This window comes from Pipistrellus kuhlii, unplaced genomic scaffold (genome assembly GCF_014108245.1).
Source record: "Pipistrellus kuhlii isolate mPipKuh1 unplaced genomic scaffold, mPipKuh1.p scaffold_m20_p_10, whole genome shotgun sequence".
Lineage (NCBI taxonomy): Eukaryota > Metazoa > Chordata > Mammalia > Chiroptera > Vespertilionidae > Pipistrellus > Pipistrellus kuhlii.
The window spans coordinates 50,734,736-50,761,356 of NW_023425405.1; the positions used below are offsets into that span (position 1 = coordinate 50,734,736).

The window sequence follows — 26,621 nt, forward strand, 5'->3', positions numbered from 1 at the left end:
CTCTCTACATGATACCAATAGCATCCAATAAAAACAAATAACTGTCCTTGAAATTACTTATGACTGTGGGGAGGTCTACCACGGAGCTCTTCAGTCATGCACACTCAACTCCCAGATGACACCATGAATGAAACGCTGATCCAGAGAAGGAGAAGAAACTCTTGTCAAATATTGGGCCCTTGTAAAAAAGAGGATGTCATGGGTAGACTAGATACTTCAAGTGGGTGCCTACCTGCTAAGGTGATGTTTCTCTTCTCCTGGCTCTTCACAAAGATTGGGAGAAAAGAGAAGGGAAGCAGGGAGACAAGAGAAAAGCAGCAGCTTTATGAACAGGATGACAAGAGCAGATTTCATGGTTGATTGGTGGTGGTAGTTTCCTTAGCTGTAAGATCTCACACTCCCCTCTCCAAGTCTTGGCAGGAGTATATGTTCTTGGGGCGTGACCAGGTTCCGTCGCTGCTCAGAGCTATGACTTGAAGCCACAGAACCAGCTGTTAAGTCCCTGTTCCCAGCACAAGGCTTTGTGTACATGTAATTTTTATCCTTTTTAAATCCACAGCGGGAGAGGCACTACACCTGATTCGCTTACCTGCTACTAGTAATGTGGCAGAGAATTCTTTACCTGGGACGTCAGTGCATAAGTTTTCTGTGAACTTATCAGCATCACTGTCACCTGTGATGCCAGGGTTTCCCCTGATAATCAACACCAGTCCCCTCACGGAAGCCTTCAACGTGAACGGTCTGTCAGGCACCGAGTTTGAGGTAAGTACCCTCTTACTCGCAATGGAAGTTACCTGCGAAGAGGAGTCCTGAAGATGAGAGCCCCATGGGATTCTAGATCAGTGATCATTTCTTCCTCTTTCTCTGGTTTAATCTCCCTTATTTCTGCAGATGTATTCTTCTTCCCTTTTTATTCTTAGAAGTGGCCTTGGGAAAATTAGAATGGAGTGAGGAGTCAAAATGTAATTTCATGGCAATCCTAGGAAAGTGCAGCATCTTGTTTTAAAAATATATATATTTTTATTGATTTCAGAGAGCAAGGGAGAGGGAAAGAGAGAGAGAAACATCAATGATGAGAGGGAATCATTGATTGGCTGCCTCCTACATGTCCCCTACTGGAGATTGAGCCTGCAACCCTAGGCATGTGCCCTTGATTGGGAATCAAACCTGGGACCCTTCAGTCCGCAGGCCGATGCTCTATGCACTGAGCCAAATCGGGTAAGGGCAGCATCTCATTTTTATTTATTTAATTTATTTATTTTAAATATATATTTTATTGATTTTTTACAGAGAGGGAGAAGGATAGAGAGTTAGAAACATAGATGAGAGAGAAACATTGATCAGCTGCCTCTTGCACACCTCCCACCGGGATGTGCCTGCAACCAATGTACATGTCCTTGACAGGAATCGAACCTGGGACCCTTCAGTCTGCAGGCCGATGCTCTATCCACTGAGCCAAACTGGTTTCGGCAGCATCTCATTTTTAAAGACTAGAAAAATCCAGTATATTCAGGGTTGCTAAGGGACTCATCTAGAAGCGTAACTTAAGTAGTGATAGGTTTTTTAATTCTCTTGTTTTCCATTTTCTGTCCGTGGGACCAGAATATCTCCTGAATATTTTTCTTTTTTGTGAAAAGCAGCAGAGTCCACAGCAGTCCCTTTAGTGGAGAAGTGTCCTGGGGCTTGTGTTGGAAGAACTAAGGCAAACAGTCAGTTCCTCTGACAGCGGGTAAAAGGTGGTTTCTAGGATGCTGTTTGCTTTCCTCCTAGTAATAACCATTTGCAAAATGCACGCACACAACGCAGACATTCTTTCACAGGATTGCTAAGAATTCTGCCTTTACTTTTAGGTTGTCACTACTGGGAAGGAACCACTCGATTTTGAAACAGGACCAAACACATTTGATTTGCAGATTTACGTTAAGGATGACGTTGGTGTCACTGACCTTCAAATCCTAACTGTCCAGGTAACAGATGTGAATGAGCCGCCTCAGTTTCTAGGCAACTTGGCAAAAGGTAAGATACACAGTGTGTGTGTGTGCGCCATGCAGCGCAGACAGTGGCATCAGGGAGGAAGGACCCTGGGGACAGAGCAAAGCAGAAAAGTAAATGAAAAAGCAGCTGTTACCCTGGGAAAGGCAGGTGCTCAATGCGCAGGAAATAAATAAAATGCCCCCCAGCCCAGAGCTCCCAGGAATAATGCCCGGCAATTTACAAAGCCCTCCCTCCCCATCCAAGGTTTCTCTCGGGTTTTTCCCAGTCTTGGGGAGGAAGAGGAGGCTCGGGACCAAAAGTGGTTCATTCTGAAGGCATCTGGCCAAGCCCACCAGGCTCCTCACTATGTCCTACTGTTCATTGACTGACTTGTTCATTTCCCCAAGGAAGCTGACCCCTTGAGAGCAATGTGTGCTGGAATCTGCTACAGAGCAGGGATGACGCTTTAAGCAGTGTTTCCCAAACTTTTGGCATATGTTGTACCCCTTCTATAATTTTCGTAGCGCTGACTTGTGAGAACATAGAATTAGGTGCAGCTAAGCATGGTGCAGTGCATATCTCCACCAAACTCCGGTGCAACGCGTACCCCCACCAAACTCTTCCCGTACCCCTGGGGGTATGTGTACCACACTTTGGGAAACATTGCTTTAGGGATGGGAGCATAGGGTACGGTAAGTTCCTCAATATTCTCCCCCCTGGCTCTTGGCCATGGATGCCACCAAGTCTATCATTTTAGTCCAAATTCTCCCCTGAACTCCACTCAAATATCCAGGTATCTTACCTAACATCTCCACTTGAATATCTGCTAGACATCTGTAATGGTGTGATTTATAATAAGAAACATATATTTGGTTTTCCTCCCGTTCCTGACACAACGCTCCTAAAACCCTTGGCTTTTCTGCAATGAGAGTGAGAAAGATACGTTTTGTTATGTTGATGATGTGATGTTTGGAATGCCCCTGGTCACCTAGGCCTGGAATGGTGGCCAGCAGAGCCAATCCTGTGATTGGAGGTTTGGAACTTTCAGTCCCTCCACCCCTACACACTCCCCCCATCCCTCCCACCACTGCAGAGGGTAGAGAAGGTGGAAATGGAGTTCAATCACCAATAGCCAATGATTTCATTAATCATGCCCAGATTGTGAGGCCTCCATAAAATCTAAAAGGGGCTCAGAGCACTTCCAGGTTGGTGGAGATTCATGCACTCTTCCATCTGGCTGTTCCTGAGCTGCAACCTTTTATAATAAACCAGTCATCTGGCAACTATTAATAAAATGTTTCCCTGAGTTCTGGGAGCCACTCTAGCATGTGAATCAAACTCAATGAGGGCGTTTCGGGAAGCTTAGATTTATCACTGTTGGATCAGATGCATAGGTGACAACCTGGACTTGAATTCAGTCAGATTTCCAGCTGATGCCAGAGAATTTCTTGGTGGTGTAGGAACCCCGCACCCCCCCCCCCCCCCCCCCCCACACACACACACTGGAGCTGGCTGTAGATTATGCTGTCTCAAACTTACTGTGCTCCCAATCCAAACTCTTAACTCTTACTTCAACCCCCTCACCCCCTACGATCCCCACCCAAAGCTGCCTTTCTTGTCTTTCATATTTTAGTTAATGGCAACTCTATCCTTCCAGTTGCTTGGACCAAAACTTGGAAGTCCATCTTTTTCCCACAGTGCCAATACACTTCATTTCCTTGGCTGTGTTTCGTGTGTTTTTTTTTTTTTGGCTTGCCTGGTTTGAGGATTTCTCATTTGCTTTATCTAATAAAATGTTTCTTATTCCACTGTGTGCGTGGGCGTAGGTCTAGACCTCTACATAGTGGAAGGAGCAAACCCTGGATTCAGTTACCAGGTCGAGGCCTTCGATCCAGAAGATACAAGTCACAATATACCCCTCAGTGTAAGTCTTCTTGTTACACTGGAGAGGGGCTGACCCGGGAGCCTGGCATCTTGGCAGGGTGGGTAATGGGAGAAATATGCTGCCCACTGCCAAAGCATAGAGGAGGTGGGCATCGGAAAGGGTACTCTGGAGACAGACACCTCAGATTGGATTCATGGCTCTGTGTGATCTTGGACAAGTTCTCAATCTCTCTGAGCTTCAGTTTCTTCGTCCAATAAGAGCACCTACCTCAGTAGGGATATCATGAGTATTAGAGAATGCATGTAAAGCCACTTAGCATATTAAAATCGCCTGCCTAGCATATTAAAATTGCGCTGTGCTTTTTTTTTTTTTTTAATTCGAAGGTGATAAAAATCCAGCTATATTATTTTAAAATAAGCATAAAATGTATACCCCGAAGACATTAACATTTCCCTTTCAGAGATGAAGCCAAGCTGCTTGGAGCCAAGTTAAAAAATAAAAAATAAAAACGAGTCCCAGGAATTCCAAAGCAAAGGAGGAATTCCATAGAGAAAAGCAGATTAGGTCCTGGAGAGCTGCTTTATGGTTCAGCCTGAGTCAGCTGATCTCTCTTCTCTCCCTTTGGAGCTCTTGCAACCATCAAACCTCAGGCAAAGAAGCCTGTTAGCTTGGCCAGGATGCCTCAATGCGTAGCTCTGCCCATGGCAGCTGGGCAGCCCAGGTGGGAGAAGATAATGCGAGTGGACAAATCTTGGAGCAGGCTACACGCCTGCAAACCCTGCCTTACAGCGGAGAGAATACTTGAAATATGACTCTCAGGGAATTGGGAACACCCGGAGGCTGTTTTTGCTGTTTGCTGCATGATTTGCAGCTTCAACAGGACTGCTTTTTCTAAGAGGGGGAAGTGAGCCTTGGGAGTAAGCTCCAGGACCAATATAATGTGGCCCACAGAGTCTGAAATAATGCTGTTTAAGATTATCGGATACATCTTAAGTCAATGTTATTATTAGAAGATATCTTTCTGTCAAAAAAGAAAAGCAGTTGTTAACAAATCCAAAAGATAATGGAGAGGAAAAGGGAAGACTTTATTCAAATCATAGTTCCGGACCCACCAATTGATCCAATCTTATGTAAATGAGAATCCAAACTGCACAGTTCTAATTGGTCAACATCATGCACTCTAATTGGTCATTATGGAGCAATTCTGATTGGTTAGTGAAGATGGAAATGAGAATATAGCTGTGAGGTTCTGATTGGATGGAATAGGTCTCAGTTCATTGGTTGAAAGCAAAAAATGAGGAACTGCTTTGTAAAGTGGATTCAAACAGCAGGAGCCCAGTGCAGGAGGTTGAAAGCTCTGTCTGAGATTCTTCCTGGGGTACAGAATTTGTGAGAGCCTCTGAGAGCCGATGACCACTAGACTCTCATTATTTATAAAAGTTGGGCCCTCAATTGACTGTGGGGAGTCCATCTCAACAGATAAATGTCTTTTCTGGGATCACATCAAATGAATCTTCTCAGGATCCATACAACCCACTCATTCATTTAAGATTCTATTTGCAAGAATAAGTAAATGAATATGCAAACACTTAGTGGGTTTCTGCTATGTGCTAAGAGCAATACTAGGTCCTTTAAATGCATACTTATTAATAACATACTTGTCATACCAGTTACAAGTGTGTTTGTCTGAAAAGAACAGGAAACGTAACCACAGTGGCAGATACGGGATCTTCTTCTCCTGTGAGAAGTTCAGAGACAGGCAGGCAGGCAATCCAGAGCTGGCATAGCTGCTGCCATAAAAAACCTGGGCTCTTCCTATCTTTCTGGTTTTCCATCCAGAACATACGGGATTTGTCCTCTTTCTTCACTTCATGTTTACAAGATGGCTGCTACATCTCCAACCTTTACTTCTAAGTTCCAGGTAGGAAGGAGAAGGAGGAGAAGGAAGAAGAGGGGGGGGGGGGGTGGTCAGAGGAGGAGAAAGAAAATAAGAAAGGGTAGAGGGTGAAGGGGGCAGGCGAAGCCCGTCTGACCCTTTTTTGGTAGGAAAACAAAGACCCTCTTGGAAGTTCTAACTAGAAGACTTCTGCTCACTTCTCCCTGTCCAGAACTCTGTCCTATGGCCACTGTTGCTAATGGCGACTAGGGGAAAAGGGATTTCGGATGGAGATGAGGTCAGCAACCCCAGGTTATACTTATACATTTAGTTCATTTCAACATTTACCAAGAATCCACTATGTGCCAGGTTTTCTATTAGCTACTTTGGATACAAAGTTGATGAAGACACATTTTTTTTTTTTTGTACCTCAAGAAGTTCACAGTCTAGATTGAAGGCATTCATGCATACCCCAAATAATTATAATTTAATAAGATAATCACTGTAAAGTTTGTACAAAATGTAGTAGGAGCAAAGTGGGAGGAATCTCAGCTGTAAAGAAAAATATTTATTTTTTTATTTTTAAAATATATTTTATTGATTTTTTACAGAGAGGAAGAGAGAGGGATAGTTAAAAACATCGATGAGAGAGATTCATCGATCAGCTGCCTCTTGCACACCCCCCACTGGGATGTGCCCGCAACCAAGGTACATGCCCTTGACCAGAATCAAACCCGGGACCTTTCAGTCCGCAGGCCGACGCTCTATCCACTGAGCCAAACCGGTTTTGGCAAAAAAATATTTATTTTTCGATATCCATGTGCCCTGTATTGTTCCAAATTATGCAGAAGGAACAAGGTCACGGCCCCTTTAAACACACCTTCTAGATCAAGCCGTCCCTCTCTGATGAAGGGAAGCTGCCCGGGTAGGAAGCAATGCAGCAGGTGTTGCTCCCGTAAAAGAAAATGTACTGCAACCAAAAGGGGCTAAGAGCAGCTGCAGGGATGTTGGGCCTGGAACGGAGTGGCTTCTGCAGAGCTGTTGTGGGAGGGAGCACTCCCAGTGGCAGCAAAGTGTTAATGAGTCTTTAACACCTGTGCTGGCACGAACAGCTGCACAGGAGGTTGACAGCCAGCCTGCAGGAGCAGCGAACATAATCTGGAAGGAAACTTTCCCAGGCTAGAAAAAGGTAATAACAGTTTGGGAAGTAACACACGATGGCCTTTGTTCTTGGACATTTTATTTGGGGCTCTTGGGGGTACTAAATGACATCTTTTTGCTCTGTGTACAAGGAGAAGGAGATGGGTTAATGCGCTATTGATCAAACCTGTGCTTTTCAAACCTTGGCTGTAAACCGAAGCCACCAGAGGAACTTAAAAAGAAAACACCACCCAGATGTCTGGGTCCCGCCCCCTAAAAGTCTGATGTAATTGACCCAAGAGATGTAATGGCCCAGGTGTCAGGCTTTAAAAGTGTGGCTCAATGGTTGAGCCTTGACCCATGAAACAGGTGGTCACAGTTGAATTCCTAGTCAGGGCACATGCCCAGGTTGCAAGCTCAATCTCCAGTAAGGGGGGAGGGAAGGGGGGGCATGCAGGAGGCAGCTGATCGATGAAATCAATAAAAACCTATTTTTTAAAAAAAATTAAAAAGAAAATAAAATATTTTTAAAAAAATAATAATTAAAGCCCCCAGGCAATCTCAGGTACAAACAGGGCTGAGAACAGCTGCTTTGAAACAGTTTCCTGAACTTCCCAATTCTCTCAGTTTTGGATTCTGTGGGTCTGGGATGGGCCCGGGAATCTGCACTTTTGCCAAATACCCTGGGCAATTGTTCTGGTCAGAAAGGGTACTAGCTGGAACACTAGTATAAGAGTGTTTCTCAGAGGGGTCAGGCTCCTGTGTGAGAACACACAGAGGCTGCTTTTTTAAATGCAGACCCCTGGACTCCACACCAGAATGCCGAATTGGAATACTTCCTGGGTGATTCTGCTGCATCTACCCTCTGAGAACCACTGAGCTGAACAAACAAGTGTGGACTTTAATAACCACCAAAGCTTGTCTGTGCCCGTCTGCATGAAGCCACCTCCCCTTGGCCTGTGCCCGTCCTCTTTACCCGGTGTGTCCCCGGAGTCCCTCTGCTGGTGACAGCGACTAGCGGAGACAGGGTAAATGAGAACTTGCTCTAGGACATGCCCAGAAACCCAGCTGCTTTAACACGACAAACCCTCACCCAGCTCAATGAAGTGAAACCGTGTCACGGGGGAAGTGAGATCGGGGCGAATGCAGAGACCACTGGCTTGGCTTCCTCATTTTTAGGAACATTCAAAGGAGCATGCGATTGTAAATTGTTGGCACCAGCACTGCTCCACGGAGCTGGAAGTCGACCAGAAAAGAATGCTGCGTATCTGTAATTTAACTGTTCTCGTAGCTCCATTCAAAAAGTAAAACGAGACAGGCAGAATTAATTTTAATGCAGTGTGAGTCAGTATGTCTGAACTATTGTCCTTTCAACATATAGTCAGCATGAAAACGACTTATGCAATAGTTCACACCCTTTTTAAAAATATATATAATATTTTATTGATTTTTACAGAGAGGAAGGGAGAGGGATAGAGAGTTAGAAACGTCGATGATGAGAGAGAAACATGAATCAGCTGCCTCTTGCACACCTTCTACTGGGGATGTGCTCGCAACCAAGGTACATGTCTTTGACCGGAATCGAACCTGGGGCCTTTTAGTCCGGAAGCCGATGCTCTATCCACTGAGCCAAACCGGTTTCAGCTCACACCCTTTTTTTTTTATAGCAAATCTTCGAGCTCGTTGTGTACGCACACGTGCAGCTCCTGCCCTTTCAGACCTGCCGCGAGGCAAATGCTCAGTGGTCACAGGTGCCCGTGTCCAGCCTCAGCCCCTCTCCCTGCGCACCTTCTGTGCTGGGATGGGGTGCAGGTGACGCACACTCAGAGGCAGGCGTCAGTGGTGGGCTGGGAATATAAAGACACGCGGGATGGTCTGTATGTGAATAATTATATATATCAGCATTTCTTCCCCGGACCGCCTCCCCCTGCCCTTTCTCCACCTCCTGAAGGAGGCTCCCTGCAACCTATCCCCTCCCACCCACTCCCACGTCCCTCCTCTCCCTCCACTTGGCAATGGCACTGTAACGGCTGCACAGCCTCCTCTGAGACTCTCAGGACGTTAATCAGTTTCGCAGCTGGAAGCAAAGTGATCTAGTGCGGCAGTTCCTCCATTAAGGGGCTTTCTCGTGGCCTTTCCATTAGGGAAGGACTTTTGCATAAAGTGAAATGTGCTTTGTCTTCACCAGGGCAGACAAAGGATTAAATTAAAAGAGCAATAACCTCGCTAGTAGCCGGGCTACCAGGAGGGCAGCAGGGAAAGTAATTCTCTCCCCCGCCTCGGTCTTGCTCGTGACTCCCTCCGAGCTGTGGCAGCGGGTCCTGTCTTAGATCTTCTTGAGTTTATAGGAATTGTCGGGAGTTGGGGCTTTTCAGAGCCACTGATTTTCGGATGAGGAAGGGAAGGGAGGCCCTTGCCTGGCCAGGTCACGCTGGTGAGAACTGAGGTCTCTGACCCGGCTCCTGCCCAGCCCCTTCTCCTGTGTTCTGACACATGTGGTCTCTGGTGTCCTGCCCCTTTCTTTCCTGAGGAACAACATTCTCCTGTTCCCCGTGCACTTCCACTCCCCCCCCCTCCCCCACACACGCACACAAGTCCCGTAGCGGCCCCCTGCACCTGGCTGTTCCTGCGGAAGCCACCACTGAAGTCTCCGCAAAACACATTCCGCTCCAGGTTCTTATGAAAATGCCGAAGAGAGGAGAAAGCAGGGGAATTGGACAACTCCCACTCCAAATGCATACATCACCGCTGACCACTGTGTGTACATTGGGAGAGACTCTTTCTCAAATAAATAGGGATCATTGTCCTTATGATCAGTGAAACCTAAGTCAAAGCACGGGTCCCAGGCTGATTATTTTTTAAAAAAAGAAAGAGAGGGGGGGAAAAAAAAAAGAATGACAAAATATGAGATAGATTCTGCAGCTTTGTCAGTAAAGGATTGCTATGGATAGCATTCTGCATTGACAAATGTGGCCCCTATTAAACATGTTCAAATACTTGCCTAGAACCCATTTGCCTCACCTTTACAATAAAACAAGATGAGCAGGCCAAGTTAAGGGCTTGAAGCAGGGTTTTTTTTTTTTTTTATGGTATTTTCTTTTTCTCCTACGCACTCTCCTCCTCTCTCTGCCCCACCTCTCATTTCTGAGTTGGGATAGGGATGGGAAAAGGGAAAAGGGGAGGAATTGAGGCTTTTATAAAATATTCAGCTTTCAGTGAACAACATCATAGGATTGTGGCATCCTATCCATAACGTGAGACAGCCCGGCTGGAAGGTGTGCCCTGCGCTGCTTGTCCTCTGGGTGGGTCTGGGGCGTGTTCTGGCATTCTCAGGACTTGGGAGGAATAAAGAAAGGGTCCTTTCCTTCCCTCTGGACGTTGACTGCTCTGTGCTTGGGAAACAGGGGGCGGAATTCTTGTAGCTCAGTTCCACTGCAGGCCTGAGAGCCACTGATGGCTGCAAACCCGCCCCGGGCTGGCTCATCATTTTCCTGTGACTCCAATGGCGGTGGGGGAGCTGCCGCCGGAGGTGCTGTGCCCTCCCCAGGGAGCCTGACATTTCAGGAAACTGGGCCAGCTCCCTCTCACCCTCCTTTCTCCCTACACCGATGGCACCATAAAGGCTGAATGGGGCAGGAAGCGCGGCTCCTCGCCTTCCACACTGAAGCTTTTGTGTCCGTGAGCAAACCGCAGCTGCCAAGGGGCTGCGGGGAGAGGAACCTGGGGAGGTGGTAAAGGAATATTCCCAGCGGGGAGACGGTGGGGCTTGTCTGACAAGCATTTGTTAACCGAATTGATCTGATTACTCAGGACTCGCCTTCTGCCAGTCCTGGAGCAAGAGAGGGGCCGCCGATGCTTTTCATTCTATTTAATTTCTGTTTTCCAAGAATGAATATCAGGGGAGCAGCCTTGATTAAACAAGCCTGTGAAAAGGGGAGGGAATGCCAGGTTCGACAGAAAGCTTTCGGAATCGCTGGCAAATGGCCATGTGCCACAATATTTTCAGTCTATGGATATTATCTTCTTTCCAAGCACAGAACTGCTATCCCCATTAACACGAGCTCCTAGGTTCAGGGATAAAGGAAATTAGTGTGACGCTAAGAGAGAGAGAAAAAAAAAAATCAGAATTCCAGGAAATCAGACTTTTAATAAAAATTCCCCACCCTCCTAGTTCTACAGTTTTACCCTTTCGATCTGGCTCTGTTTTTCTTTTTCTTTTTTTCTTGTTCATTTTTTTTTTTTTTTTTTTTTTTTTTTTTTGCTGAGGCTGTAGACAGAACTGGAGAAGATTTCATAATCAAGACTGGCATTACCAAATTCAAACAGATTTTTTTTTTAAGTTTGACAAGTGTTTTGTTGCTGTATTTTCAAGGATTTTTCAAAAAAGATTTTAAGATCCTTTAAGTTTGGAATGCTGCTCTCAGATGGGAAACAGGCAAGAAGAAAACCCCAATATTTAACGTTTAACAAAACTGTATTGAGCAGCTATTACGTGGTAGGCTCTAGGGTAGGGGTGTGGAACTCAATCAGAGAAGGGGCCAAAATCTAAAATCCAGCCTAAATTGCGGGCCGAATTTTTTACTGAACAGTCATAAACTGTCATTGTGATGGAAACGCAGCGAAGTGCAGTGATGACAGCGCGGTGCGGGCCACATTGCAAGGCCTGGCGGGACGGATTTGGCCCGAGGGCCTTGTGTTTGACACATGTGCTCTAGGGACATAGCCATGAGTAAGACGAAGAAGCCCTTTTCCTCTGGATCTCACATTCTAACGGGACAGTAATAGTTCACATAGACGGAGGGCTCACCGTGTGCCAGGCACTGCTCTAGAACTCTGCACGGCGGGGCATGCCCTGATTTGTTACTCTTTGTTGCACAAGCTCTCACAGCTGAAGAGGGGTAGGAACAGGATTGAGACTCAGCTGTCTGAACTGAACTCCACGGCCCCCATTTGTGACGTTTCCATTCCAGACGGGTCTGAGCATCCTCCTTCTCTCTTCCCATCACACCCTGTGTGTATCCCTTCCCGACGACCTCTCCCGCATCTTCGTATCTTTCCCCCGTGGACCATAGCTTTTGCACAGCAGGACCTGACTGTCATCTCCATATCTCAAGACCTTGCACAGGGTGGGGGACCAACCAGAACTGGAGACCTATTCCGAGAGCAGTGGTCGGCAAACTCATTAGCCAACAGAGCCAAATATCCACAGTACAATGATGGACATTTCTTTTGAGAGCCACATTTTTTAAACTTGAACTATATAGGTAGGCACATTGGTATTAACTTAATTAGGGTGCTCCTGAGCTGGCCATTGCTAGAAACGTGGTATTTTGAAGAAGAGCCAAAGAGCTGCATGAGGCTCTCGAGCCACGGTTTGCCGACCACTGTCCTAGAGCATTTCTAATCATGGGAAAAGACATCCCCATTTAGGTGCAGTGGTAAATGCCCCCCCCCCCCCCCTTGGGTCTATAAACCCTTGTTTCACATCTCGTGCGAACTTCTGACCTGTGGATACATGAGGATTCTCTGCCAGGGAGACTCTGCTTAAAGACATGGAACTGCTCCGTGTGCAGGCCGCTGCAAGCCTAGGCCGCTGCTCCCAGGCTGTGAGCAGGAGAGTTGAGGGGGAGGGAACGTGGCATTTAAATGTCATGCCTCTGAGTGTATATGCGATTGGGGGGCTGGGAGAAGGGCACTCCTTGGTACTATTATCCAAATTGTTCCCCTCAAAAATATTTCCTCTCTAAGTGACCAGCAAGAGATACTTAGTAAAATACTTGCGACAGTAGCACAAGGTGCCATCATTAACCAGCTGAGCTATAAAATAAGATTTAAGACTCTGGGGAAATGCTCAGGCTATAAATGAAAAGCGCAGATATTATAACATCAGCCCAATTTTTTTTGGAGGGTGTATCTTTGCATAGAAAAGAGCATAGGCTATCCATGAAAATAATGATGGCTACAATGGAGTTTCCTTTTTATACTTTTCTGTCTTTCCCAATGTTTGTGTAAAAGATAATATTCATCACAACTAGGAAAATATTATCAAATAGGAAATGGAAAGTAAACACTCTTTTAAACGGTTTAAAAACCTTATAAATGCCTGAAGGAGAACTTTAATGTCTTTTCTGTGCACCCTCTCTTCTCTGACGGGGAGCTCAGCTGTGATGACAATACCAAGTCTCTGGGTTGCCTTTGATTCTAGACTTCAGGGGCCGCGGCTGTGGTTGCAAAAGCTCCTGAAGGAGAGGCCATCCTCATCCTTGTAGGAAATAATAAAACCTTCTAACCTTAAAGTCCCTTGGACCCTAGCTGGTTTGGCTCAGTGGATAGAGCGTCGGCCTTTGGACTGTAGAGTCCCAGGTTCGATTTCAGTCAAGGGGACATGTCCAGGTTGTGAGCTCAGTCCCCAGTAGGGAGCACGCAGGAGGCAGCCGATCAATGATTCTCTCTCATCATTGATGTTTCTAACGTTCTCTCTTCTCCTCTCTGAAATAAATAAAAATATCTTTTTTAAAAGCCCTTTGGAACAAATGGACATACACGTGTGGCCCTTCCCATTTCACAGCATGCATTGGAATTTAATCCTCATGTGACCTGAACTAGCAGTTGGTGGTATCATCCCTAAATGACAGGCAAGGAAGGGACTTGTCCCAACCAGAATTTGGACTCAACTCTTCGAATCCAGGTCCTTCCCCTGCATTGTTGACTCTATCAGGGGAGCACAGGCTCCATCTTGATGAGCACTGTGGAGAGCAGAGGGTGGTCCTCCTATGAGCAGGCCCTTCGTGGACTGGACAGATAAGCCCATATTCCTGCCAGAGCAAGAGGTGCTGGGCAGAGGGTCCTCCAGAGAGCTGGGCTGGGCACTGGAAGCCAAGAAGGACAAAGACTCTCAAGTACCCAAGACGCTGGAAGACTTGGCCAGTGGCCACAGCCCTCAGATCAAATTTTGAAACAGACCAGCTTCTATTTCTCCAAACCAGCTTCAAACTTGGGCTCCGTTAAGTTCATTTTCTCTCACACTTGTCCTTCCCTTGGCCCTTCCATCATTTCAATGAATGATGCTTATGAACATTTGCACCCCCACTCTATCATAAGTTCGTTTAAGTGTAAAGACCAGATCTCCTTTACTCGAGTATTGTCCTGCTCCTGAAGGCCTGGTGGCCGTGTGTAAACAGTGTTGGCTAAATGAGGGGGCCTGGGCAGCGGCAGTGAAGATGCCGTGACAGAGAAAAGGAGATGGGCTCAGACGCAGAAGGCCAGGCAGGGCCTTTTATAGGTATTCTGTAACTAAAGCAGGGCCCGGTGACAGCTCCTTGGGATGTGGCAAATCGGGGTCAGAGGCTCAGACCAACAGGTCCAGATGCTTCTTGATTTAAGAGCCATTAAGCCTGAGAACTCACTATTTGGGCTTCATCCCGAAGCATCAAGAATGTTCCGTGAGCCAAGAATATAAAACGGGAACTGAACAGACATGTCTTCCGGGGAAAGGTAAATGTGCTTAGTCACATTCTTTTTGTCCTTGTTTTTTAGTATTTCCTGATTTCTCCCTCGAAGAGCTTCGGCATGTCTGCGAATGGGACGCTCTTCTCCACAACAGGATTTGACTTTGAAGCAGGGCATAACAGGTAGCCTTTGCCGATGACCTTGCTTGAAGTTCCTTTATCTGAGGGCCAAGGAGCAGGTGTACTGCAGCCTGAGTGAGGGCATCTAGGGAGGCCCTGGGCCATTTGCTGCCTTCCTGGAAAGGGAATAAGGCAATTATATGGAAAGCCTCCTTCCCCATCCCGAATCTTTCTCTGCAGATCATAAGAATGAAGGTGTGAGAGAAGGCGCCCAAAGCACGGGGAGAGGCAGCTGCCAGAGCCCTTGGCGAACATGAAAGCACAGGGTGGAAGTGAGCAGACGTGAAAAGACGTGAGGAGAGGCCAGGGTTGGAAGATGAAAACACACGGGCTCTTGGCTCTGCACGGGCTGTGAGAACCAGGGCCTGTGGCTTAATCCACAGGAGCCTCGGTTCCCTCACATGAGTGCAATACACACTTTGCAGAGATGCTGTGAATGATGGAGATGGAGTGTGCAAGTTGGAGGGCATGAGCACATGTGAGGGGTGGCTGTGAATGAGACCTGCAGGACGAGAAAGGCAGGAGCGGGGTCTTAGAGGTGGGGAAGCAAGAATGAGCATAGGACCGGACGCTGCAGGGGCCCCTGGAGGGGGCGGCAGAAAGGGAACAGACGTTCCTCCCCCCTCCCACCCTGCATTTCAAAGCTTGACTCCCACACTTGGACGGTTCTCCTGACAGTTACCTTCTCACTGTGGAAGTGAGGGATAGCCAAGGGCTCAGAGCCTCCACATGGCTGCGGGTGAACATCGTGAACATCAACGACGAAATCCCACGCTTTACCAGGTAGGCCTGGGGCACATCTCTCTGAGGGGACAGAGCCTCCTCAGACACATTGAATACAAAACAGAGAGGAGTCCTGCTCTGGCCTGGAAGAGAGGTAAGAGGCCTGAGATCATCAGTGTCCTTTCCCTGGGTCTGGGCTCCCGTCTTCCACCTTTGCTCCCCCTGACTCTGCACCCCCATGTTCACATGCACCAAAGGATTATGGGTATGGCTGAACACGAAGCCCCCATTGGAGGTTTGTCACTGGGCTTGTGGAGAAGGCAAATATCCATAGTTTGGCTTTTCATGGTTTCAGTTACCTGGGGTCAACCACAGACTGAAAACATTAAATGGAAGATTCCAGAAATAAACATTCATAAGTTTTCAATTGCACACAGTCTTGAGTGGTGTGATGAAATCTTGCAATGTCTGCTCCATTCCACTTGGGACATGAATCACCTCTTTGTCCAGCGTAGCCACACTGTATATGATCCTCTCCACCCCCTTAGTCACTTAGGAGCCCTCTGGGTTATCAGATAGACCAGTGATTTTTTCAAACGGTGTGCCGCAAGCATTTGTAAAACATGCTGGGTGCTCTGAGTTCCTTCCCGCCAAGGAGGGTCCAGTAAAGAGATCTGGCAGCTCCTGCACCCAGCAGAGGTGAGAAGGTGAGTGAATCTGATGGAGGCAGCCTGTGGGGATGTGCCCATCACCAGCCCCTGCACAAAGGGGAGACCTGAGCCTGTCATAGGTGGGGATTTAGGAGGGGAAGATAGGGTTTTGAGACAGCATAGGACCCTGCAAACAGCGTGGCTTACTGCAAAAGACTTGGCCTGCCCCAGTCACTGGTGGGCTCAGAGGCAGCCACAGGCAAAACCACCTGCCTGGGGTTAACGGCATTAATGGCTGTGAATAAATTCAGCCAGGAGGCTTCACTACACAGAGTGCTTGCAACCGACTGACTGATGACCTTGGGCCTTTTATATCTCTGAAGTTGGGAGGTATTAAGACCACCCCACTCCCAGGCTGACCTGGTGTCGTTTGGCAAAAACGCAGCACAGCTGTGAAACTTCTGAATTTTAGCAGTCTACAGCCCAGGTGCTGGGTGTTGATGTGGAGGCAACAGCAGCAGATACATCCCCACATAGTGTCTCCCGCCGATGTCTGTTGCCAGAGTAAGCTCAAAAGCATGAGGCAGTGCACTTCTGCTGACGGGTTCCTCCAGGGGCACGATCCAGGCAGTTTATAAATAGTTATGACATCCCAGCTGGATTCAGACTCCAGCACTGGCCACACAGCACCGTGGACTCATCAGGAACCCCCAGAGGAAGGTGATAGCGAGGGGGCCGGAGCTGACACGTTCTGCAGCCCTCCCTGGTCTGCGAGGTGGGAAAACAGGCTAATAGAGTTGCAAAGGAGAAAATAATGTCTCCCAAGGGGGCAGGACTTGTAGTCCATCTGCTTTGGACTACGTTTTCCAAAATAAAGCAATTGACCTCCGCAGAGAGAGAACATGACCTTGGCTGGTTGTTGGGGCCCCAGAGATCCAGCTGGAACTCGGGTGCTCACTTTTTGGTTTGAAAGATGAACCTGTTAGGCTCCGTCCCAGACAGAGAGCATGACCTCTGTGGCCATCTAACCATTTAAAAAACAACAACAGTCGACCTTATTTCAAACAGTGGTCCATGGCCGTTGGCAGGGATGGTCTGTGAAAGTCTGCCTCTTGAAGGCGGTGCCCTGACATTGCCCGGACTGCTGGTGGTGGCACAGCTCCTCAGAGTCAGTCAGCCTAGTCCCTCAGCCGTCCACGATCCAAAAGAGTTTGCTTAGTTTCAAACGAGGTGCTGACTTAGAGGGTTTTCATGATTCAGCCATGACCCTCCCCCCCCACCCTCCACCCCACCCCATCCACACACACACACCCCACTCCCCGAATCAGAGCTAGGACTAACCATAAATTGCTTAATTCAGGATTAACAAAATTAAATCCTCAAACTGACTCAAGTACAGTGATTTTGAGTGTGAAGCAAAAATGTAAACTGTGGAAACAACTCTTCCGTCTTTACTGTTTGCTAAGGTCCTACTAAGACCAAAGCAAGAACTGTTTCTGTGGATGAAAGACTCTCCCTGGCTGTGACAAACATCCGAATGCTTTGTGGTCTCATGAGTACACTCTGGGAATCTGCTGTTATTCCAGCCTAGCACTTGACTATAAAAGCACTGGACTTACATTTCCTCTCCACGTGCCAAGCATGGTGCTTGCTGTTTTTGCAGAGCACTGTTTTCAGAGTAGGTCTTTCTCCCATTCCACCCTTTGTTCCAGTCCTTTTCAACCTGGTGCTTGGCAGTATAGACACAACCATATGCACCTACTGAATATTTATTCATAGTGATGAAGTCATCACATCACGGTCACCCAGGATTCACCCCCTTCCCCCTGAGGGTGGCCACTGGCCTTTGTCCACCATCACCCAGGCTCTGGAGGTCCTGTTAGGAGGGAAAAGGTGCGGCAGGAGTCAGAGCTCTACCCTATGGGATGGCTGCAAAGCCCCAGGTTTCCCTGTGCTTCGAATGGATCTTAACTGTGGCCTGAGGGTAACGTCTTTACATTACATGATATTTTACTCACACTTGGGTTCCCAAACCAAATAACCCAAAGATGTCATCTTCTGCCAGGCTCAGTGTCCGGCCAGCCAAGGGGAGAATGTTTAACCTGAGGAGCTGCGCCACCCCCAGCAGCGTGCCCAGTCCCCTGCCCAGGGACCTGATTCCCTGTCCCCCTCTTCCCTCCCTGCATGGACCAGATGAGCCTTCGGAAGCAGTACAGTCTGAAACAGCTGACATGTAGAGCTGGATGCTTCCTTGTAATAGGGGGGCTGCCCTGTGCATTGTGGGATGTTTTGCAGCATCCCTGGCCTCTACTCTCTAGATGACAATAGCAACCTCCTTCCCTGACTATGACCACCAACATCATAGCCCCCAGGGAGACCACATCCTTAGGGAAGGAGGGAGGAGGAGCGGGGAGGAGGATTCTCCTCCCGAGGAGGCCTGAGCCTGTCCTATGAGAAGCTGGGAGCCTGTGCTCATCACCTCTGGTGATTCCCTGCAACAGCCCTGCTCACACTTTAAAGTGCACGTCAGCCCCCCGGTGTCTTTCGAAAATGCAGATTCTGAGTCCGTGGATTGGCGTGTGCTGAGGTCTGCACCCCCAGGGAGCCTGTTAGAAAGCAGGGACCATGGCAGAGGTAGCAGGGACACCGCTGGGGTGGTGGCACAGGCGGCACAGGAATCTCTTTGATGGAGGGTAACAGAACCCACTCCAAGTAACCAAAGGAAAGCTCGAACAGGTTAGAAACGGGGGCTCTCAGATGATGGGCATAAGGGCTCAGTCCTGATGTAGGAGCTGGGGCTGGCCCCTCTCTCCTCTGGCTCTGGTTCGGTTCCTACCATCCCTGCCTCCTCGGCCCTACTCACTTGTCTAATCCTAGACCCATCAGTGGGCACAGCACAGATCCCCTGGGTGTGTGTGTGTGTGTGTGTGTGTGTGTGGTAAGTCAGTGGATTAACAGGCTGATTCAGTGGAACTCTGGAGGAGTCGGAGTCCATGGCACCAGGTGGCTTCTTGATCGGAACAAGATTCCTGTCCCCATCAGTGGACTCACCTCTGGGAGGTCATTTCATGAGTGGGGCAGGCCCCGGGTGCACAGAGGAAGAGGTTGGGGAGGGCGTGGGCCCAGGTTTCTCTTCCTGCCTCGGGCTCTACCAGAGGTTCCCTCTCCCTTTTCCTGGCTCTGGCCCCACCTGCCCTCCAGGCATGATGAGAAAGAGATGCAGAAATACTCTTTTAAAAAATATGTATATTGCCGAAGCCGGTTTGGCTCAGTGGATAGAGCGTTGGCCTGCGGACTGAAAGGTCCCGGGTTCAATTCCAGTTAAGGGCATGTACGTTGGTTGTGGGCACATCCCCAGTGGGGGGTGTGCAAGAGGCAGCTGGTCGATGTTTCTCTCTCGTCGACGTTTCTAACTCTCTATCCCTCTCAATTCCTCTCTGTGTAAAATCAATAAAATATATATTTTTTTAAATGTATATTTTTATTGATTTTAGAGAGAGAGAGGAAGAGAGAGGGAAAGAGAGACAGAAACTGGGTATCGAGCTCACAAGCCAGGCATGTGCCCTCACTGGGAATCACCCATGACCTCCTAGTTCATGGGTTGATGTTCAACTACTGAGCTAGGCTGCAGAAATATTCTGAGCTCAGGAAATGAATGCCATCATTTAGATCTGAGATGTAGCCTTCCCTCTTAAAGAAGATCTCATTTGGGAAAAGCCACGTTTAGGAAATTGGCAAATTAGAGGTGACTATTTGCCCCACTGAAATGATTTTTTCTCAGCAGTAGGACTTCCTGCAGAGTAATTTTAAAGAATAAGCCTCCCTTGGTGCATTCAGAATCACTCAATTTACCCAAGTTGTGTAGTTAAAACTTCAAACCTCCCTGTCTTATTACCAGCCTTTTCTATAGGCAGCGGAGGTCTGAGGGAGATGGGTAAATTAGTGATTTGGGGCTATTTTGTAGAAGTCATCCTTCGAGGGCAGTGCTCTGACCTTGGCTTCTGCGGAGAGTTGGGGAAGGGGGGCGGCGCTCATTTCTTCATTCAGAGGGCTGACCTCATGATAAATGCTATTTGGGAAGGTATACAAGTTCTGTGCATAAATTCTGCCTCCTCAAGCAAAGAAACAAGGGGGGGGGGGGGAGGAAGAAATTTAAAAAAAACCTGAGCAGAAAAGAGATTAAAAAACAAAAACAAAACTAGAATAGAGGTTTACAACATGTCTGGCTGCCATGTGATGGGAATCAGAAATCTGTCATTCTGGACGTTATTTCCAGATGGATTTTAAAAATCATCCAAGGAAATTCTGCACCAGAATTGGAAGAAAAAGAGAAGCCGGCTGGACAAACCAACCGTGCCTGTTTTAAAACGTTAACGCTGATCTGAAACGGCATCAGGTGTGGGTGAGGTCAGAGACCTCTGCCCGTGTAAACCACTGCAGGAACCACGTGGTGCTTTCTTTGCCTCCACCGAGATGTGATCCTCGGAAACACAAAAGCCAGCCTCCCATCCTTTCAGCTGCTGCGTCCTCCCTCTGAGCATGCTGATGCAACTTCCACAGCTCTGAGCTATATTTAGCATGAACCAAAATACCCACCTCCCAGTCTCTACCCTCCCGTGTCCCTGAAAATTAGCTGTGTCTGCTGTATTTCTGTTCCAGCCCAACTCGAATGTATGTGATTCCGGAGGAGCTGGGCCTAGGAACCATCGTAGCCAATATCACAGCTGAGGACCCTGATAATGAAGGTTTGGCCGGTTTCCTCCTCTACAGCATCACTACTGTTAACAGCTATTTCATGATAAATCAGTGTAAGTCACACACACGCACATCATTTAGGTGCATCTTTTAATTCAGCCAGCCGTTTGGGTTGTTTTTCAAATAGTTTGTGTGCCTTCTGATCTGAGCATGCCCTTCTGTCTAGAATAGGGGTGTCGAACTCAATCAGAGAAGGGACCAAAATCTAAAATCCAGCCTAAATCGCGGGCCGAATGGTTTACTGAACAGTCATAAACTGTCATTGTGATGGAAACGCAGCAGAGTGCAGTGATGACAGCGCAGTGCGGGCCACATTGCAAGGCCTGGCGGGACGGATTTGGCCCGCGGGCCTTGTGTTTGACACATGTGGTCTAGAATATCATAATAGGGTAACAAGCCTCTTAAAAACAGCTGGCATCTCGCCCTGGCCGGTAGTCCTAGAAAGGCTGGGGACCAGCATTACTCTAGTAACCTCGGCAGCTAGAGTTCTAGCCTCTTGCCTGTAGCTCTACTATTAATCTGAATGGTTACCCAACTTACGTCTCTCAGCTACAAAAGTCTGCAGTAAGGGAACCCAGGGGGTCAGGCTGGAGTCAGCTGCCTACCAGTCCAGTCATCAATGGGCCCAACCCTGAAGTATGGGGTGAACAATTCTAGAAGGGTCAGGCCAGATACCCCAATCAATGTCCAATACACGAATTTACACATGAATTTTTAAAAATGTGTTTGTACCGGTTTGGCTCAGTGGTAGAGTGTCGGTCTGCAGACTGAAGGGTCCCAGGTTCGATTCCGGTCAAGGGCATGTACAATGGTTGCGGGCACATCCCCGGATGGGGGTGTGCAGGAGGCAGCTGGTCGATGTTTCTTTCTCATTGACATTTCTAGCTCTCTAGCTCTCTCCCTTCCTCTCTGTAAAAAAATCAATAAAATATATTTTTTTTAAATGTGTTTGTATGAGGATAGATTCTGTGTAAGCCTATCCCCATATCAGAATGTCCTTTTCAATGTCCTATAGGTCTCCATCTGCCTTTGCTCTTCATTTCTCTCCAAAGAGTCATGTTCTAATCTTTGCCTTCATAGTGACCGGTTCCATCCAAGTGGCCCACAGGCTAGACCGAGATGCAGGTGAATTAAGACAAAATCCGGCCATTTCTCTGGAAGTTCTGGTGAAGGACAGACCCTCCGGGGGTCAGGAGAATCGCATGCAGATAACCTTCCTGGTGCAAGACATTAATGACAACCCTGCTACTTGCAGCAAGTTCACCTTCAGGTACTCACGCCCTGAGACATGTGCTGGGGATTTCACCTCCTTAGTGGCCCTCAGCCCTGTGGCCCCTCCGGTTAGTCTCAGGTGAAGCTGAAGAATTACGGGCATTAGGACGTGGCTCATGAAATAAGTAGATTTGAAATGTCCGATTTAGTCGATAGGTTTTCCTTCCATCATCTTTTTTTCTTGCCTCTCTTTCCTTTTCTTTCCTCTTCGCTGTCTCCCTTCACCACTTTCTAACTGGGTTAAAAAATATTTTTATTTTGCTCTCTCCTACAACTTGTTCATCTCCATCGGTGAAAAAGTACTACAGGGACTTGTTAGACTCTCTCTGGGCTGTGCCTTCCCTTTATTTATTGCCGTTCATGGAAAGATGGTGCTGTTAGCGGTTATAATATATAGCTGCGAGAGAAACACACCGCCAGTAATATGCATAAATCAAACCAAGTATTTACTTAAAACAAAACAAAGCATCCAATTCACTCGACGAAACTTAATTGCATGTAAAGGAAGGCAATAGGAAGGGGGGAATGCAGACACAAGTGGGATGCAAGTTATTTTGTGTGTCTTTGATCTGTTGTTTGTCTCACAATCTATTCGTCATTATTTAAAAATAAAGTCCCTTGTGAGTCTGGGTTAATATGCCCTTTTGAAAACAGTATTGTCTTTCTACTAAGCAGTTTGTCTAAATGTCACAAGTGTAGCAACTGCTGGGTGAGCTTCCTCTCCACAGTGCTTCTGGAATAACAGCATCGTGCTAGGATTAAGTGTGGCTTTGAGCATGGTATCAAACTGGTAAACCCTGTTCTACACACATTCCATTGCCCCTTCAGGCCCAGCCTCCAGCCTCCCTCCCTGCTCTGTGCCCCGGGAGGCTGACTTGTGTAGAAATCAATGGGCTCCCTTGCCCTGCAGCTTCTGGTTGGCCAGTAGGAGGGAGGAAGGAGGGGGGAGCAGGAAGTCAGTGTGTTTATTCCCCTGGCTCCCTCCCCCTCAGCTGGATGAGTCTCTCCACCTCCTGAAGGTCTCAGGTCCTATAAGGCAGCCCTCAGCACATGGCACGGTCCATCCCTGGATTCCAGTTTCAGGGACTGCTCCTTGCATTGGCTCCTTCGACCTAGAAATGGGAGATCCACTCTTACCAGGCCAGCGATATTGCACCATCCATTGATATTCCCATATACCCTGCGTGTAGTAGTCCCTTTATTAAACCTCCTCTAGAGTTATCCTAATTTGCCATCCGCTTCCTGCAGAGGCCCTCAGGTCAATAATAACCTTGATCGTGTGACAGGTTCCTATTCCAACTGTAACCTCAGAGCCTGTTTGATGGGTGGAGATGGTGCCATGGGTAGTTAGGATTGTGACTTCTACCCCAGTACATGTGTAAATCAAATCCACCACTGTTACCAGAAGTCTGGGCCCTGGGGATGGAGTAGAGATGATATGCAGAGTCACACCTCTACTTTCTTTGAAAATCTAAATCTATGCTGCAGTGCATCCTGGGGAATTCCTCTCCTCATATGCTGCCCTGCTAGGCCCTGATGCTCTTCTTCTGTTCCCTGCCCTAAAGGCGAGGACAGGGGTTGAAAAGTAAGAAGTCTGAGTGCTCACTGGAGAGGACTGTGCTCTCTCCATGCTTCCTGTCAGCATCTCCCCTCGGTGCAGTGCTGTTACATGCACACTGTGGCTTCCTGTATGTGGGAGAACCCCATGCATGGGATGGCCGTTTGCAGACAGCATTCCATATTGGCTGGTAACATCACATTCTAAGTATCCTATAGTGGTCGGCAAACTCATTAGTCAACAGAGCCAAATATCAACAGTACAACGATTAAAGTTTCTTTTGAGAGCCAAATTTTTTAAACTTAAATTTCTTCTAACGTCACTTGTTCAAAATAGACTCGCCCAGGCTGTGGTATTTTGTGGAAGAGCCACACTCAAGGGACCAAAGAGCCGCATGTGGCTTGCGAGCTGCAGTTTGCCGACCACGGCCCTAGACTATCCAGGCAAACCCATGCGGAATCCTACTCTTGATAACCTTCTCTCTAAATTAGCCCTGAAAGTCAGGGCCAGAAGAAAGTGAACTAATTGTATTTATTACTAAAGGCAACTCTAAATAATGCTCAAGTCCCTCCTCAGGCTTTTAAAGTGAGAGTAGCCTAGATGTGAGGAGGGACAACAAAAAGCTCCTTGGAGGTCTTGACTCCAAAACCCAGCCTCATTTGCATACTGCAGGGGCTGGGAATCCTGACCCTGCATCACCTCCCATCCTCTGTACCTTCTTACCTCCTTCCCCTTTCCACCATGCCAGAGTCCAAGCTCACAGGAAGGTCAAAAGCACACCAGACAACAGAACTAGTGCTGCCACCTGACATTTGTCCCTGAATATTTACTCCTTCAGGGCTCAAGATTCTTGGTGCCGTCCCTGCATTGGAGTTTGGGAGAGCAGGCAGAAGAGGGTGGAGGAGGCAGGGCTGCGTGCCTGGCCCCGACTGCCTTGTGAGTCTCAGGCTCTCAGCTGGGCCAAGAGGGAAATGGCCCTTAGACCCAGGCCCCTACTTTTCCCAGGCTGGTGATGAATGAGCCCAGGCCCTGATGGAAGCATCAAAAGCCTGTGACAGCCCCACTCTAGTTGTAAACTATGAGGCTGAAAGTGCTTCCTGAGAGCCAGAGCCAGAGAAGGCCAGCTGATTTCAAATGCCACTGGGCCAGTCACTTTTGCCTGGGGAGGGAACCGTGGTCAGATGGCTGGGAGTGGGGGCAGCCTGCTTTTGAGGCAGGGATTGATGAATGAGGAGGAGTGGTTTTCCAAGTCAAGTGTGGAGGAGGAAAATACCAAGTGTCAGAGGCGAATGAAAAGCACATGCCAGGCAGCCCTGAGGGGCTGAGTGTGTGAATAGTGAGTCATCTGGCTTTGGGACCCTGGATTCTTTGCATGATGTAACCTCCTGGTCTCTGCAGCGTTAGAATCAAGGCTCAGATTCCCAAACCATCTGTGGGCCTGGAGACTCACTGAATCATGGAACTTGATGTAGTATTTACTGTGACCCTAACGCAGACAATAGGGAATTGTGCCTGCATGCATCCACTTTCTTAGACAGGTCTTGAAACCACTCCAAATGATTCTTTCTTCACCTATAAAAAGGGGACAAGAATATAAACCTTTTGGAGATGAAGGGATTGGAGATGATATTTTTAAAGTGATACAGCATATAGTTGGTGTTTAATAAATGACATCTATTCCAAATACTTATGAATAAAAACCATGACACTGTGTATGCAAGGCAGGAATGGAAATGCTTGGACTCCAGTCCCTCGGAAACACGGAGGAGATCTTTGCCAATGAGGCATCATGGAGATTCAGTTACACCTGTCAGGAAAAGTGCTTTCCAGGAAGCAAACCCAGTTACCCTCAGCAGCCTAAGACCATCCTTGCTGTCAGAATTTGCTCCACGTTCGCTGAGCCCAGAGCCCATTTTAGCTGCCAGTAGTAGAAGGGAGCACAGTTTGGTGGTAGAGAGGTGATTGTTCAGAGGATGAAAGAACTGAACACATTAGCCTGGGTGCTCTGAGAAGAAGACACCATAGGATTTAATGTTAAAGGGAAAATGTTAGGGAAAATGCCTGCAGGAGACAACGAGGAAGCTGGGAGAGTCCCCAGACCATAACGCAAATCTGACCTGAATGAAGGAAAGAGGGGGCGAGGTGGGCAGAAATGTTCTAGCATGCCATGCTGGTTCGTCTAGGGCACTAGTCCTGAGGCCAAAGTCAGCTGTCAGGAAGGAGCCTGTCTTAATCTCTGCCATGCCCAGTTATGGGCACGTGGCCTCATGGCAAATGTAGCAATGGGTTTCAGAGCCCAGCAGCTGGCATCTGGGGTCAATTATGTTCCTGTGATTGAAGGTCTTCCAGGCCCATTCTCATGGCAGCCAAATACACTTTTTGTAAGAAATTCTGCCCGAGGCAAACGATGATTGAAGGTAGGTAGCAAAAACAAATAAACAAACAAAACGAAAAACCCAAACACCAGCCACAAATCCCTCCCTGCCTGTCTGCGGGCACCGAGCAATGTGGTTTCACCGTTCCTCCCATCAAGATAGGGTTTCTCTTTCTACTTCTTGGATCTGCCCTTGACCACATCAGTTGCTTTGGCCACTGGAACATTCACAAATGTGGCACAGCAGAGGTCGGGAAGAATATGTGCCTGGGGCTTGCCCTCTTTTTGCTGCTTTTGAAACCTGAGATCTTCATGTGAAGAGCTAGTCTCCCGGAGGACGGGAGACACCATGAAACAGACCGACCACCTTCCTGCCACCAGACGTATGAACACTGTCATCCTAGTCACCTGGCCCCAGCCACGCTGCCTGTGACCACAGCCAAGCTGAACTAGCACCCCAAGAGTGAATGGATAACCTTTCATATTGTGAGAACTCATGTGGCTGTTGTTTTCAGCCACTCAGTTAGGGCTGGTTTGTTATATAACAAAAGCCAACTGGCATCATGTGCGTCCATTTTATGGATGGGAAAACTGAAACCTGGAAGCAGGATTAGAGTTCCTCAGTGAACTGAAGCCTCTCGGTGTTAATCATCCTTCCGCACTCTCCCATACCAAGCTGGACGTGACCAGCTAGCTCTTGTTTGGCGGCAGTTTTACTTGTGCTGTTTGCTTAGAACTTGGGATCATTGGGAGATTAGGAGCCCTGAACTTTACTCTTAATAAACC

General features: G+C 47.8%; 1 protein-coding gene across 2 annotated transcripts in view; it reads left to right on the forward strand.

The window, feature by feature from the left end:
• Positions 1 to 350: 350 nt before the first annotated feature.
• CDHR3 (cadherin related family member 3) overlaps positions 351 to 26,621 on the forward strand; it is a 46,997-nt gene continuing 20,726 nt past the window's right edge. Inside the window, exons 1-7 of one of the 2 annotated variants that reach the window (XM_036429709.2) lie at positions 351 to 762; positions 1,851 to 2,016; positions 3,801 to 3,898; positions 14,412 to 14,506; positions 15,182 to 15,286; positions 20,536 to 20,684; positions 21,712 to 21,901. In XM_036429709.2, coding sequence (XP_036285602.1) covers positions 679 to 762; positions 1,851 to 2,016; positions 3,801 to 3,898; positions 14,412 to 14,506; positions 15,182 to 15,286; positions 20,536 to 20,684; positions 21,712 to 21,901 — 887 coding nt within the window. In that variant the 5' untranslated portion in view covers positions 351 to 678. Of the gene's footprint in view, positions 763 to 1,850; positions 2,017 to 3,800; positions 3,899 to 14,411; positions 14,507 to 15,181; positions 15,287 to 20,535; positions 20,685 to 21,711; positions 21,902 to 26,621 lie in introns of those variants that run through there. The other variant, XM_036429708.1, reaches the window with a different exon arrangement.